Raw genomic sequence first — 15163 nt, 5'->3', positions numbered from 1 at the left:
TTGTTTTTTTCACATTACTGAACAATTCATTGCAGTCTTGCTGATTGTTGTTGTTGTTTTTTTCCAGCCCCCTCCTGTGTTCATAATCAAATTAAGCGCGAATCAAATCGTTTCGAAGAACTGAAAAATGTCCCGGTCACAGCATGTCCTCGTGGCGGCAATGCTAATAGCTTATTATACTGTAAACGCCGGGCGGTATTCAACTGCTGCACTCATGTAAATGTGATCCATTGTTCCATTGTGGTGTAATTGAACAGTGTCACCGGGTCCATGGAGAATACATTATGACATTAGGGCATCAATACGGCATCCATACACACATTTACATGCTGAAAAAGGGCGATGCATGAAGACATGTCCCTCCAGGAATTGAGCACATCAGTCTCTTTTGCATTAGATCGCTGCACACAACGTCCGGCCTGGTCTTGATGCGCTGTCTTCGCTCGTGCGCGCGCTGTGTGAGGAGTCCGTGCGGTCCTCTCGCGCAGCTCAGAGTTGAGTTGAATGTCAGAAAGTGACACAGAAGTTGATCCAAACTCTGTCCACTCCTCCTCTTCCTCTCTTCCCTCCTCCTCCTATACTTGTTTAAAGTAGATAGATAGATAGATAGATAGATAGATGCTAAAAGAGAGAGAGACATCCAACAAGAGTTTAAAAAATATAAATAATGAAACAGATACTCTCAGCAATAAAGCAGGGATAAAATATGTCACACAAAGTGGAAATAAAATGTTGTATTGTGGCTACCATGTGGACAACAACAACTAAAGAGAATTTAAAACTCACAAAAAAGTTGATATTAGTTGATTAGTCGCATCAGAGGTTTTGGTCCAGCTGAGTCCACCCTGTAACTTACTCTACTGTTCTATGGCTCCTCCTGCTGCCCCGGACTACTAACCACAGTCTGGGGCAAAACATGGCCACTCTTTACAAAGCAAAGCCAGATGTACCGAAGAGACCTGAAACAAATGAAAACAATATGGTGGTTTTGAGAGTCGTGGACACATTTAAGTCAATACTCAGAAAACAGCTCCAGACCTGTGGAAAACCAGCAGTGCTGTATGATTTCGGAAAAGGCAAAAAAACTGAGGAATAAAATTTACTCTTCTGGTGTTTACTACTTGTTTTCTATTGTCTAAAGTGGAAATTAATCGTTATTTGACATAGGTGTCGCTAGCTAGCATATGAGTTTCTGTCATGGCAGCCACTGGCAGTCATTAACAGCATGACCCCATTGTCACTTTCTGTGAATATACACTGCCTGGCCAAAAAAAAAGGTCACACGCTGAAATATTTCGTTGGACCTCCTTTAACTTTGATTACAGCAGGCATTCGCTGTTGCATTGTTTCCATAAGCTTCTGCAATGTCACCAGATTTATTTCCATCCAGTGTTGCATTAACTTTTCACCAAGTTCTTGTATTGATGATGGGAGAGTCTGACCACTGTGCAAAGCCTCCTCCAGGACATCCCAAAGCTTCTCAATAGGGTTAAGGTCTGGACTCTGTGGTGGCCAATCCATGTGTGAAAATGATGTCTCATGCTCCCTGAACCACTCTTTCACAATTTGAGCCTGTCGTCTTGGAATATGCCTGTGCCATCAAGGAAGAAAAAAATCCATTGATGGAATAAGCTGGTCATTCAGTATATTCAGGTAGTCAGCTGACCTCATTCTTTGGGCACATAATGATGCTAAACCTAGACCTGAGCAACTGCAGCAACCCCAGATCATAGCACTGTCCCCACAGGCTTGTATAGTAGACACTAGGCATGATGGGTGCATCACTTCATCTGCCTCTCTTCTTACCTTGATGCACTGGTTCCCCATTATCCTTCCATTTTTTAATAATGCGTTGGACAGTTCTTAACACAATTTTAGTAGTTTCTACAATCTCCTTAGATGTTTTCTCTGCTTGATGCATGCCAATGATTTGACTATTCTCAAACAGACCACGGGATGTGCCTTTAGAGATGGTTGTTTAAGAAATGAGAAGCTACTCATTGCATCAGTTGGGGTTAAATAGCTTGTTACCAGCTGAAAGATAATCGCCCATGGAGTAAGTATCTAATAGGAGGCTCATACCTATTTGCTTAGTTAAATCCAGGTGGCAGCTTTTATTTTGGCCAGACAATGTATATGTACAACAATCAGCAGAGGTGGCAAAAGTATTCACATTCTGTACATAAGTAAAAGTACAGATACTTGTGTAAAAAAAATATATATTCTGGTAAAAGTACTGATTCAATTTCTTTACTCAAGTAAAAGTAAGAAAATACAGGCTCTGAAATATACTTAAGTAAAAAGTAAAAATGATTTTGCCATTAATGAAAAACGTTCTAGAAGAATAATCTAGACTGAACTGACCAGATGTCCTGCATGAGCATCTGGATAATTTTTAATAATAAATTGAGGGTTATTGGGTTGTTGTTTTAAAACTGAGAGCTAGCTAGCGTTAGCTATAAACAATCAAAACGATGTGTTCTCATAGCATGGCTAACGTTGTAAACTGGCTTCCAAAAACTGCTCAAAAAGCTAATGATAGCAAGCAACAGAAACCACACCATACCTGAATTTGTTTTTTCACATTAGACCAGTACTTCTCAAATAGTGGGGTCAGGTGGACTTTCAGCATTAGTGTCTTTATTGATGCTTGAACGATAAACAAGCCTCCAGTCACTAGGTGGCAGCAGAGCTCAAACTAATCAACAGGCTGCCTGTTCAACCCAGTAGAAGAAGAACACAGGCACACCGGTGTGTAGAGCTGATGAAGGGTATCGATGTTCTAGTCAGTCATGTCCAATCAAAAACAGGCTCGTTACTTTTTCTTTGTCATGCGTGGAGGTTAAAAAAAAGTAACGAGCCTGTTTTTCCAATGTAAGGAGTAGAAAGTACAGATAGTTGTGTACAAATGTAGGGAGTAAAAGTAAAAAGTCGTCAGGAAAAAAAACTCAAGTAAAGTACAGATACCTGAGTAATGAAGTATTTGTACTTCGTTACTTCCCACCTCTGACAATCAGCCACAAGTTTAAAACCACAAACTAGTGAAGTGAATGATGATCTCACTAGGATGTTCTTCTACCGCCTGCTTAATGTTGCACAACAAGCATAACCCCAATGGCGATGTCAAGGGTGTTCCTTGCACCCTGGTGCCACGTGTTCCCCAGATAAGTGACGCACAGGCATCTGGCCTTCCACATTATATAGACAAGAGTGTGATACATCAGACCAGGCCACCTTCATCCATTGCTCCTTGGTCCGGTGTCCATTGTAGGTGGTTTCAACAGTGGACAGGGGTCAGCATGGACACCCTGACGGGTCTGTGGCTACACAGACCCATAGAAAAACAAACTGTGACACGTCGTGTGTTGTGATAACTTTCTGTCATTAACAGCAGTTTCAGCTAAACTAAAGGCTATTCTTGATTCAATTAAAATCAATGTGCAATTAAGATAAGTGTTGCTTCTGCAAAAATAGTAATATGCTTGGAAGCCTACATTGCCTCATATCATTACCTAACTACAGCAGTCATGTGCTTACTTTGAATTTTGCTTTTATTGCAGATACAGTGGGTTTAAATGATTTTTTAAAGCAGCATTACATTTGAAATGCCCCTATGATGGACCAACTGCAAGTGTGATTTCTTGCATCAAATGTAATAGTACAGTCTTATCCTTATTAGAGAAAATAAATGATATTATTAATTAGTGCTCATATACAGTATATCTTTCTTATATCAAAAGATGGATAGTGTATTTCAAGTAGTCGTTGAAGGAAAATGTTGTCCATGGTCTCCTTAGTTCATGACATGTCTCTAAATATGACCTGGAATTGATGTATTTTAATGGAACAGCTCTTATGTAATGTGGATTTATATTTTGTTTTATGGTGTAAATGTATAGAATTTTGTTGCCAGAGTTTTGCCTGCCACTACATCCCTGAGTGTACTTACCGACTGAGTGGGCCATTATATTTGTTTACTCCTTCACCACTGAAAGCACTGGCATATTATAATGTTACAGCTCAACAACCCGTCAGTCACTCGAACACCTGCATGCGCGTACTTATGCAGATGCGCTTGTGCGACTGAGTATTTGAGGAGTTACTTTGCGGGCCAACATTTTTGTGTGTGTGAATTTGGAAGAGTTTGTGCTTATGTGTCCGGCGTCAGTCAAGATTCTCCTGAGACACTGAGACCTCCAGAGACAGAGAGGCTGATTCTGTTGACAGCGAGGCTGAAGATGGGCTCTCTGCGCGGGGCTCGAAGCTCTGCGCAGCCCTGGAGCGCCGCTGGGTCTATGTGGGGCTGGGCAGTGTCAAGGCTACAACTGGACTGGACGACAAGGTGAGTCACACCATGAGAAATGTTCATTTATAGATTCACACTAAACAGTTTTAATAAGAATAATAAGTATATTAATATAAGCAGGTGTATTATTAACAACAAGGGTCAGTAATCTGTTCAGTCACAGAGAATTAAAAGTCAAAGTTGCATATGAACATCAGATATTTTATAATGCTGGAACAGATTTTTTTCATTATTTATTTACTTATTTAATCTTTTTGATTAATTTAAACACCACTTTGTTGCAACAGTTTACCAGAGCAGCTGCTGCAGTGGCTAAATGTGCCCAAAAATAAACTCAAACAGTTTGCACTTAATTATTCCTCTTCATTTTCGCTCCATCTCCATTTAGTATCAATATTATTGCCATGAACAGCAATAATGAAAACCTGAAAACCTCTTTTTAACTGTTTAAATGCATAGCGGTGTAAAAATGTGCAGTTTACAAAAAAGTCTTTAGCGAAGTGAATGATGGCACGGGAGTTGATGAAGTTTTGCTCAACAGGTTTTTTCAAGAAGAGGAAGAGATGCAGGTTCTGACCCACAGTGATGAGCTGAACCGAACCTACAGTGAGGACAACAGGCTAACTCATGACACCATCACAAGAGAAAATGGCGATGCCGGAAGAAATAGGATGTCATCTGATCAAGAGGGATCCACTAGCACCGAATGTCCAGCTTTTAAAGAAACCAGAGCTACCGTAATCTCCTCTGGAACCAAGAACATCACCGTAACTTCGGCCGTTTCCCCTTCAGACTCCTTCTTGGTCAAAAACACAAGAAAATGCCACAAGGAAAGAAGATTTTCTGAGCTGCTAACTGACCAGATGGGAAGCAAGAGAGAGGACATGCAGGAGAACAAGGGGTCTCACAGAGTGGCCAGGTTTCTTTGTGCGGATGTGCTCAAGTGGAGATTTTCTGAAGATGGAGAGGAGAAGAAAGAGGGGGAAGGAACGGCAGAGGGGACTTCTCAGCTTCGTGATAGTCGTGAAAATGAGAGAGAAAGCATCAATTTGGCAGCTCCAGCACAGAGCGCCGACATCGGCACCTCAGGTGTGAATCCCTCTCCAACCATCACCACCTGGGAGGCAGGCTGGAATGTCACAAATGCAATACAGGTACACGAATACAATACACATGCATGGTCGACATTGTTTTCTTTGCATAAGAAAAGTAGAAAAGTAACTTTCATTGCAACGGTTTAGCACATTGTGGCTTCTTTAACCCCTCATATCGATGCCAAACTATACTGTTGTTCTGTTTTTGAAAATCAACCCAAAGCCAAAGTGTCAAAAAAAACTGCAGTTCCTCTGATGGCCACTTGAGGCTGTCTGCAAAAGTGAGTCAATCTCCATAGACCTCTTTGTTAAAATGTCCAACTTTACAACAATATCAAACATTCTCATTGGGTGGCACAACAATGGATTGGACAAGGTAGGTTGGTAATTGCACAATTCATGACAACTACATAGGGGTAAAGTTTTTTGTACATTGCTCATTTAGATCCCATCAATGGTCTCTTTCTCTTTAATTCTTCAAATTAGCAAGAAGTCTCGCTAAGCGGTGGTTGGTGACACACAATCTGAGCTTCAAAACTTTCCTTTAGGAATCCTACGAGCATGTCACCTACAATTTATCCATCCATATACATACAGTCAGTGGTCTCCAGAGTCAGGTCAAGAGGAGGATCTCTGTTTATTGAGCAACACACAGAAATGAGACAGAAAGCATGTTAACCTTCAGCAAATCAATTTAACCAGCGTGCACGCATTGTATAGTCACGATAAGGTGTCTGAGCATTACACAGCAGGTCCATTTGTGAAGTGCTGCTGATGAGTCACTTGTTTTTAATGCTAGAAAAATTCTCAAAATCCTTTTAAGAAAGCCGTCGTGTTTGTCTTCTGATAAAACAGCAAAAAAAATAAAAAGCTCATGTTAATTGCAAATGTTTTTCTGGGTCAATTTCAGCATCTCAATCCTCTTTTCTCACTTTTCCAATCTGTCTCTCTATTCTTCCACTTGCAAAGGACAAATGTAAAATGTCAACCCACCTGCTTGGGTGTTAAGTTGCACTCCGCATTCAAAAAAGAAAACATTAAGAACGAGGCGGACTATTTAATTCGCTCCCATTGTTTTTTTTGTCTTGTTTTTTTCACATTACTGAACAATTCATTGCAGTCTTGCTGATTGTTGTTGTTGTTTTTTTCCAGCCCCCTCCTGTGTTCATAATCAAATTAAGCGCGAATCAAATCGTTTCGAAGAACTGAAAAATGTCCCGGTCACAGCATGTCCTCGTGGCGGCAATGCTAATAGCTTATTATACTGTAAACGCCGGGCGGTATTCAACTGCTGCACTCATGTAAATGTGATCCATTGTTCCATTGTGGTGTAATTGAACAGTGTCACCGGGTCCATGGAGAATACATTATGACATTAGGGCATCAATACGGCATCCATACACACATTTACATGCTGACAAAGGGCGATGCATGAAGACATGTCCCTCCAGGAATTGAGCACATCAGTCTCTTTTGCATTAGATCGCTGCACACAACGATGTTCAATCACAAAGGTACACAAATTCCATATTTAGTATATAATCAAGTGTTTTCTATGTTTGCTTTATTGCTGCTAGTCTGTCTGTCTGAGTGCCAGAGTGTTTCTTCGTTTTCCACAGAGACCAAATTTCTTTTCCAGGCAAGGCACAGAAACTTTGTCTCTAATGAACTGAGAGTGTGATATATTCAAATTGCCTGTTTAAATCTATGGCTTTTTACTTCTCTAACTGCTTCTAGCCATATAATTTGGTCCCCAAACCACCACAGTGACTTGCATACTTGTATTTTTCTGGACCAGCTGCTTTCCCGGGCCTGGTTAGTGATTTATAGGTTGCTCATTACCTGCATATTATTGCAATCAGCGACCTTAACCGAAGGAACTGCCTTTTGTTTTGAGGTTACAGATAGGCCGGGTTAAGTTTTTAAGGAGCAAAAATCTGACACGTTAACACACGGTCGGATAGTAACAGTAAAAGAAAAGAGAATCTGGTGTGCAAGGATCACATCACATCCTGGCTAAGTAAAAAAAGAACAGCAGTTTCATCTCCCATCAAGGCTAAAAAGAAAATGTGTATTTTCCTTCGGTGGTTTATTGATGCCAGTATAAATGACTCGTCTGCCACCTTGATGAAGTTTATATTAGAGAGTCAGTTTGCTGCCAAAAATGCAAAAATAAATAAATAAATAAATAACTCAGCCGCCCCAGCTCTGAAGGCTCTCGGCTTGGGAATATTATGAAACTCATAGTTTGAATTCCAGCCTGATTGTTAATGAGGCAGCTCGGGTTTGTGTGTCTTCATCGCAGATTGGAGTCGTGGACCTTCTGCTTGTGATGCTGAGATAGATGGATATTAATTTAACCGTTATGAGGATTTAGCTTAATACTATGTTGAAAACTGAAGAGCCAAGTTTATTTTAAGTTGCACACCAAAAGGAAACTCCAGGGGAATTAGGAATGTCCCTATTTTTTATTATTTTTCTGCCCCTTTTGGATGCATCGAATGCTCATGCATTTGACAGTGAATCTTCGGTGTATTTGCCTAAAAATTAACTGAAACAATAAATTAACTATAGCTGACTGTAGATTCTCTGTTGATCTTCTCACCAATAGACTAGTCGTTCATTACCTAACATCATCTTTACAATAAAAGTAGTTTTCTTCTATTTTGTCACGTCACGAACAAACCTTCATCGTACCGGATGTTATTTTCAATTGTCAGTAGCTAACTGTCAGGCTTAAAGCTTAAAGACACCGATCAGCCACAACATTATGACCTCTGACAGGAGAAGTAAATAACATTGACCATCTTGTGACAACTCAGTGTTCTGCTGGGAACCTTTTGTTCCTGGCATTCATGTGGATGTTACTTAGACATGTAGCACTCACCTAGACCAGACCAGGCTCCCCCACCCCATAGTAATGACACTCCTTGATGGTAGCACTACATAGATTAACCCAGAATGTACTTTACTTACATACAAGCATGTGGAAATTACACTTGTCCTGAACATTCATATTGACTTTAGACAAACAAAACAACTTTGATTAAACTCGGGAACAGGATTTAATCATTTTTTCCATGGTTTAAAAAAACAGCACTTCTGTTATTTAAATGTCAGGCCTGTCTGTTTCTGCTCGTGTGAGCTCCTCCTAATCCCTCCATGGTGAGGGAGGACATTTCATTTTTTTTCTTTTGTGAACAAGGCATGCGCTTGCATAAAATACTGGACGTGACCTGAAGGGCGGCGGTTGTAATCTTGGAGCGGAGAGCGCGCAGTGATCTTTATTTTGTGCCCGTCAAGACGGCCCGTGCCGCTTTGGTGGCCAATATTGGCTATGTGAGATATGAAAGTAGAGCATATGTGCTCGGTCAACACGCCTTAAATAAGCAGACATCACAGGTGTCTCGGGTGGGTGTGAGACTGTGGCAGGATCTTCGTCCTCTTTGCAGCCAATCAGGGATTTCTTCTTCCCTTACTGTGGCCCTTTGTGATTGGGAGCCGCTTAAGGTTGTGCCCAGAGTAACCAATGAGGAGTTAACTGGCAGAAACACAGAGAGAAAGAGAAGTGCAGCAAGAGAGAAAGAGAGAGAGAGAGAGAGAAAGAGAGAGAGAGAGAGAGAGAGAGAGAGAAGGGAGAGATGAAATCAGATACTTGAGCGTCAGATTTTTCTCAAACTGCTTTCATCCCCAGCAGCTCCATTTGAACATCAAAGCTCCATCAGCGCGAGCCTAACAGACACCAGTTACCAAATAGCAACTTGAAAGAGGGAGAACGTGCGCTCGTGGGTTTATGCATCCGCGGCGTGTGTTTGTGAGTGATGTGCTTCCATAACTCTCTCAGCGAGTCTGCGTATCTCCGTGTTCCAACATTCAGAAACACAGCAGCTCCATCAAAGTACCTCGTAGCCTCCTCTGATCTCCCATCATCCAAACCTAGTGCTCTCCAGCGCCGAGTCTGCACCTTTCCCTCAGCCTTCTTTCCTTTTTGTGTCCTCCTCCTCCTCCTCCTTACTCTCTTTTTTCTTAACTTTTCTCCGCTTCCTCCTCCCTCTCCTTCTCCTCTCTCTGTCTCTCTGTCTCTCTCTCTCTCTGGCAGTCACTTCCATTTTCTCCCTTGGTGGTGGGCCAAAGCTCGGCTCTCCTCCTCCTTCTGCTCCTGCTGGTCTCCTGCATCCTTCAGACTCTCCAGGCGTCACGCCAGAACTCTCCTCTCGTCTCCTCCTCCTCCTCCTCCTCATCCTCATCATCCAGCCACGAGCACTTCTTTCATCCCTTTTCTCCTCAGACCTCCTCATTCTTTAGTGCTTTTGAGTTTTCACATCTTAATCATTTTCAGTGATTATTTTTTAAACAAGATATGCACAAGAGATGTGGCGGCACTAGGTCCCAAAAAGAAATATCACTCTTCCATATATGTATGTAGTGCAATTTCTCTCATTTCCCCTGATTTTCATCCTATATTTTTAGCAAATTCTCGTGATAATATTAAAAACTGCACATTAGCTCTGTTTTGCTAGTTGAAAGTGAAAAAAGTGGGGGGAAAAGTACAGAAAGGATCAAAAGTAGAACAGAAGATGGCATCCCTTCCTCTTAAGTTTGGCATGAGACGGGAAACAAAGTGAGAAAGAGGATGAAATGACGTGCAAATCAAAAAGTACTATCTGTGCTTTCAGCTAGCAGGATGCCACATGAGGGGGCGTTTGCGTTTCTTCTTCCTTTTCTCGCCATCTTCTCACACCTTCCTCCACTCTTCTCCTCTCTCACCCCCCTCCCCCCAAGGGTATCTTCGTGCTGGGATTGCCTTTCGCTCTGGTCCGGTCTGGGTATGCGGGTCTGGTACTGCTGGTTCTCTCGGCCTGGGTGTGCAACCACACGGGAAGGAACCTGGTGGATTGTTTGTATGAAGAGGACCAAAGGTATGGTTTCTCTTACGCTCGTCGAGTCGCATGACTTTTATCACATAAAGCTGAGCCGTGTGTTAAAAGAAGCAACTTAGCATCTAACTTTTTATTTCTTCTATTTCAATCAGACATTTAAGAGGAATTTAAACTCAAAAAATTTGCTATGCGGAGAGAGACTGCAGAGGTTTTTTTTTGCATCAAAATACACAAACATTCCACTGATGCAGCAGTGACACAACTCTGTAACACTTTGTGTCATAGCTTGAAGTTTTTTTGCTGTTTTTTTTCACATATTTCAGTGAAGGCTCAGTGTCAGGTCAGAGGTCAAAGGTCAGAGTACGACACAGCTACCAGGACATTATGGAGGCCTGCTTCAAAGGACTGTGGCCGAACTGCTCGGGGGTGGGAGGATGGATGGTTAATGTAGCTCAGGTAACGCACCCGATAAGTTTAAAAAAACATATTTTATTTGACGTACGGTCACTCTTGGGCATGTTTTGATTCAGTAAGAACAGAGCAGTAGAGGCAAAAAAATTTAAATAAATGTCTTTCTGTGAATGTATGAAGTAAAACCCCATCCCTGTGGTATCTTCCAGGTGATTGAGCTGCTGATGACCTGTACGCTGTACCTGCTCGTCTCCACCAGCCTGCTGACTGACAGTCTGTCAGCCGTGGCCGTTCCTCGGTGGGCGTGTTCTCTGGCGTCCCTGGTGTTCCTCCTGCCCTGCCTGCTGCTGACTGATCTCAGACCAGTCTCCACTCTCAGCCTGCTCTGCTCTCTGGCTCACATACTGATCAGGTGACAGAGAGGTCATAAATAATAATAATAAAAAATACCAGGTTAAGCTGTCTGCTCGCACCTGCTGCCTGTTACTGGTCATTTGATTTATTTCTAATGGCAGGTGTCTTGCATGATATAAGAAACTCTCGGGTTTTCCCTGGCTGTTAGAGTTCTTACAGCTGTCTGGTCTCTTTTTGGGCTATTAAGTCCTGTGCAGATGCACATTACCTCCCAGTTCAGCCTCTGGTAATTCAAGACCTTCACTGAGAGAAAATAGTTTGGGTTTTTCCTGAACCCTCGTCTGCTCTCTGTTGGATTAATGCACTCTCAAAGGCAGAGGTTAAAACGCCTCATAAAAGCATGTAACCATCTGCTGCATTCACTAAATGGTATGAATGGTTGTGTCCCAGAGACACACACAAAAAAAAAAGCATGTCATACCATTTATTGCTACGATCAGCCATTGGAGCTGCTTTTTTATCTGTCTCAGGTTATATTGAATTGAGTTTATTTTCCATTTGTGGCAATGTTGTTAGTATGATTGGGTAGATTCAATTATTTTAATACTATGATTCTATTACATAGAAAAGCATAACATCACTGTCTATGCACCCACAAAACATCAACCTCGCATGAGCTTAGCTTTGCTGGACATTTGTTTTTGTTGTTTCAGTTGTGTAACCCAATTTATTATTATCTACATTTTACTGTTTTCTTTTGTCCTTAGGTAGGGTTTCTTTTTCCATTTCCCTGTTTCTGTTTGCTGTACGCACGAGAAAGTAAAAATCAAATGTCTTCTATCCATAAATAAATTAAAAGGTTATTGTAAACTTATTTTTAACGTTTTACTTCCTGCCCTCAGCCTGCTGGTCATGCTTTACTGCTTGAGTCGCGCCAGCAGCTGGTCTTGGTCCTCCCTGTCTCCGTCCGTGGGACCGGAGGACTTCCTCGTCTCAGTGGGCGTCATTATCTTCTCCTACACCTCGCAGATCTTCCTGCCTCCTCTTGAGGGCAGTATGGAGGACAGAGGGCAGTTTAATGCCATGCTGGGTTGGACTCACGGAGCTGCCTGCATCATGAAAACCATGTTTTCCTTGCTGGTTAGTGACAACTGGAGGAAAATAAACAATACACACTTCAAACTCAGAGTAGTTTACATACACAGAAACATTTGTGGTATATTGTCAATAAAAGCAGACTTTAAAAGGTTTGTTTATGCACACAGATTTTAATTTTTACCATGTAACAGATTTTTAATAGTCAAAAAACAGAAATACAAATTAAGAGTCTACATTTGGCTGGTCATCTGTCTCACAACAGCAAGCTTCAATCAAGTGATGGAAAAGGAACAGACATGAGGAGTGACTGATTGACTCATGATATCGATTGTTTCCTTCCTCCATTAGGCAGTGTTGACCTGGGGGGCAGAGACCAGAGAAGTCATCACGGACAACCTTCCCTCTGACCTTCGACCTCTGGTCAACCTGTGTCTGCTGGCCAAAGCCCTTCTCTCCTACCCTCTGCCATTCTACTCTGCTGCTGAAATATTGCAAACCTGTGTGCTTAGAGGTGAAACCAGAAGAGAAACCTATTATGTGTCCGAACCGCTGAGTTACTGTGACTAACATGTAGATCACACACTTTATTTTAGACATTTATTTTCACTGTGGAGCAGCAAAGCTCATATTGGAGGTTTCAATCTCTTCCCGGATGCCGCTCCATAAAAATGACTCGAAGAAAGTGAAGCAATTACACTTTTACTTCCTCATGATTTCGAGTTACCCTTGAGCAAGAAACTCGATTGGATCAGAGGTCACAGATAGTAAATCTGTGTGTTTTAGACAGTGTCCAGGTGGGAATGTTTGCAGTTTGAATGAAGGTCTTTATGGAACACAGGGCGAGCACCAGCTTGGCTTTCCATTTAAAGTCTTTGACCCAGTGATCACAGCCATGTTATTAGTCGGTGTCTGCCTTTGAGCTCCTGGAACAACCGAAAGCATGGTTCACGGAAGAAAGTGATTGAAGGCATAACATTATGACCACCTTCCTAATATTGTGTAGGTCTCCCTTGTGCCTCCAAAACAGACTCCTCAGACATGGACATGGTCCTTCTGAGGTGTGTCCTGTGGTGTCTGGCAACTAGATGTTGTTAGTGGGGGCCTTTGGGTCCTATGATCAGTTTGGGATCTAGTGAATTTAGAGACCAGGTCAACACCTTGTCCTGTTCTTCATGTTTCTATCGAGTTTTTCCTGAAGCGTTTTTGTGTGTGTCTGTGTCAGGCTGCATCCTGCTGGGGATGGCTGCTTCCATCAATGAGCGTCATTGCTATGGGGTGGGGGTGCCTGGTCTGGTCTGGTCTGGTGTGGTCTGGTCTAGGTGGGTGGTTCATGTCTAAGTAACAACCACAATAATGCCAGGTCCAAAAGTTTCATTTCATTTACTTACTGTCAGTGGTCATTATGTTGTGGCTGATCGGTGTACATATGGAAATTGGCATAGATCCCAAAATATCTAAATATAATGCAATAAAACATTTGCAAACATATGGAATGAAACTTTAGAAATTAGGTCAAACATAACCCGTATGTTGACGGTCTACGTTGACCGTCACCATGGTTGAACTTTTCCTAGTTGACTGTCAACAAATATGAAGTCATCTGATTAGGAAACATGTTGTAATGGCTAACAACAAAAAGCTGTCTGGTCCTTTAAAATTTGTTTGATCACTACATTTTTTTTAACAGTGATTCTACGCTTATATCATCTTGTGATGTAAACATGATCCCAACCTGGAAGGTGATGAAACCCTGTGACTGGAAAACAATGAGTCAGAATGGATTGACCCATAAATAAACACTGCTTGCATGTTCAACACAAACTGCCACCACAACAGGCACTGTTTAACATTTCAACCTCCCTTTTCCAACCTCTCTCCAGATGCTGCCGTGTCATTTCGCTCCAAACACGGAGGCCGATGTGTGTCTCGTCCGGCCCTGGTGGTCCGCGGCGCCCTGTTGGTGACGTCGTTCCTGCTGGCCCTGCTGGTGCCCAGGTTCTCCCTGTTGATGGGTCTGACGGGCAGCGTGACCGGGGCGGCAGTGTCCCTCATACTGCCGTGTCTGTTTCACCTTAGACTGCGGTGGGGGCGCCTCACTGTGAAGGAGCGGCTGATAGATGTGGGTATACTGATTCTGGGGCTCATCTGTAGCGTGTCTGGGGTGATTTGTTCGGTGAAAAGACTGGTGGAGGGGCTGTAGGAGGGGCAGATGGATGGATGGAAAAAGGTCAACCTCTTCACTTTAAAGGATAACTGCAAGCAAGAGTTAGTGTACATCTCAACCATAGTTAACACACTAAAATTTGCAAACATTGTTTTTTTATATATATAATACTGAGAAACATAATAGCTATGTTGTAGAACTGTTATTCCCCCTTCTTGCAGTGAGAGTAATGACACAAACACTGTCGACCTGCTCATATGATGTATGCCTTTAGTCCCTCACTCGTCTCTTTTGTTTCATCACTCTCCAACAAGAAAAAAAGCCACGGTACTCTTAATCTGTGTTTGTTCTGGCCTTCGAATGCCTTCTTTCTTGTTCTTTCATCTTGTCTCTGGACATTTAGTGTTTACCTGGAGCACTGTGAACTTTTTTCGATTGCTTCTTCTCTAACACCAGAGATGGTGACTTCATAGAACCCAAGTTACATTAGTAACCACCATTAAAGACATCAACTTTGGTCTCTGGCATTCTGACAAATGGCGAGGACTTATATGTTTAATTTATGTTAATTTATGTGATTTAAACACATAAATTGTAAAAATAAACCATGTGAAATTAAGTGAGCTACACTATATTACCAAAAGTATTCGCTCACCTGCCTTTACTCATTCTATGAACTGAAGTGCCATCCCATTCCTAACTCATATAATTCAATATGATGTCGGTCCACCTTTTGCAGCTATTACAGCTTCAACTCTTCTGGGAAGACTGTCCACAAGGTTGAGGAGAGTGTTTATAGGAATTTTTGACCATTCTTCCAAAAGCGCATTGGTGAGGTCACACACTGATGTTGGTC

General features: G+C 42.1%; 1 protein-coding gene across 1 annotated transcript; it reads left to right on the top strand.

Moving 5' to 3' along the window:
• Window positions 1–5056: 5056 nt before the first annotated feature.
• Window positions 5057–14343, top strand: LOC311498878 (vesicular inhibitory amino acid transporter; the record flags this gene model as incomplete). Its single annotated transcript, XM_084559649.1, has 7 exons — window positions 5057–5460; window positions 10183–10319; window positions 10604–10736; window positions 10901–11103; window positions 11948–12185; window positions 12492–12654; window positions 14024–14343. The coding sequence occupies exons 1-7, from the start codon at window positions 5170–5172 to the stop codon at window positions 14341–14343; spliced, it is 1485 nt and encodes a 494-aa protein (XP_084415775.1). The 5' UTR covers window positions 5057–5169.
• Between the last annotated feature and the right edge of the window lie 820 nt (window positions 14344–15163).

The sequence above is a fragment of the Chelon labrosus genome (genome assembly GCF_963514085.1).
Source record: "Chelon labrosus genome assembly, chromosome: 14".
Lineage (NCBI taxonomy): Eukaryota > Metazoa > Chordata > Actinopteri > Mugiliformes > Mugilidae > Chelon > Chelon labrosus.
Note: the sequence above shows the minus strand (reverse complement) of the source record. Positions and strands in the feature narration are given on the sequence as shown.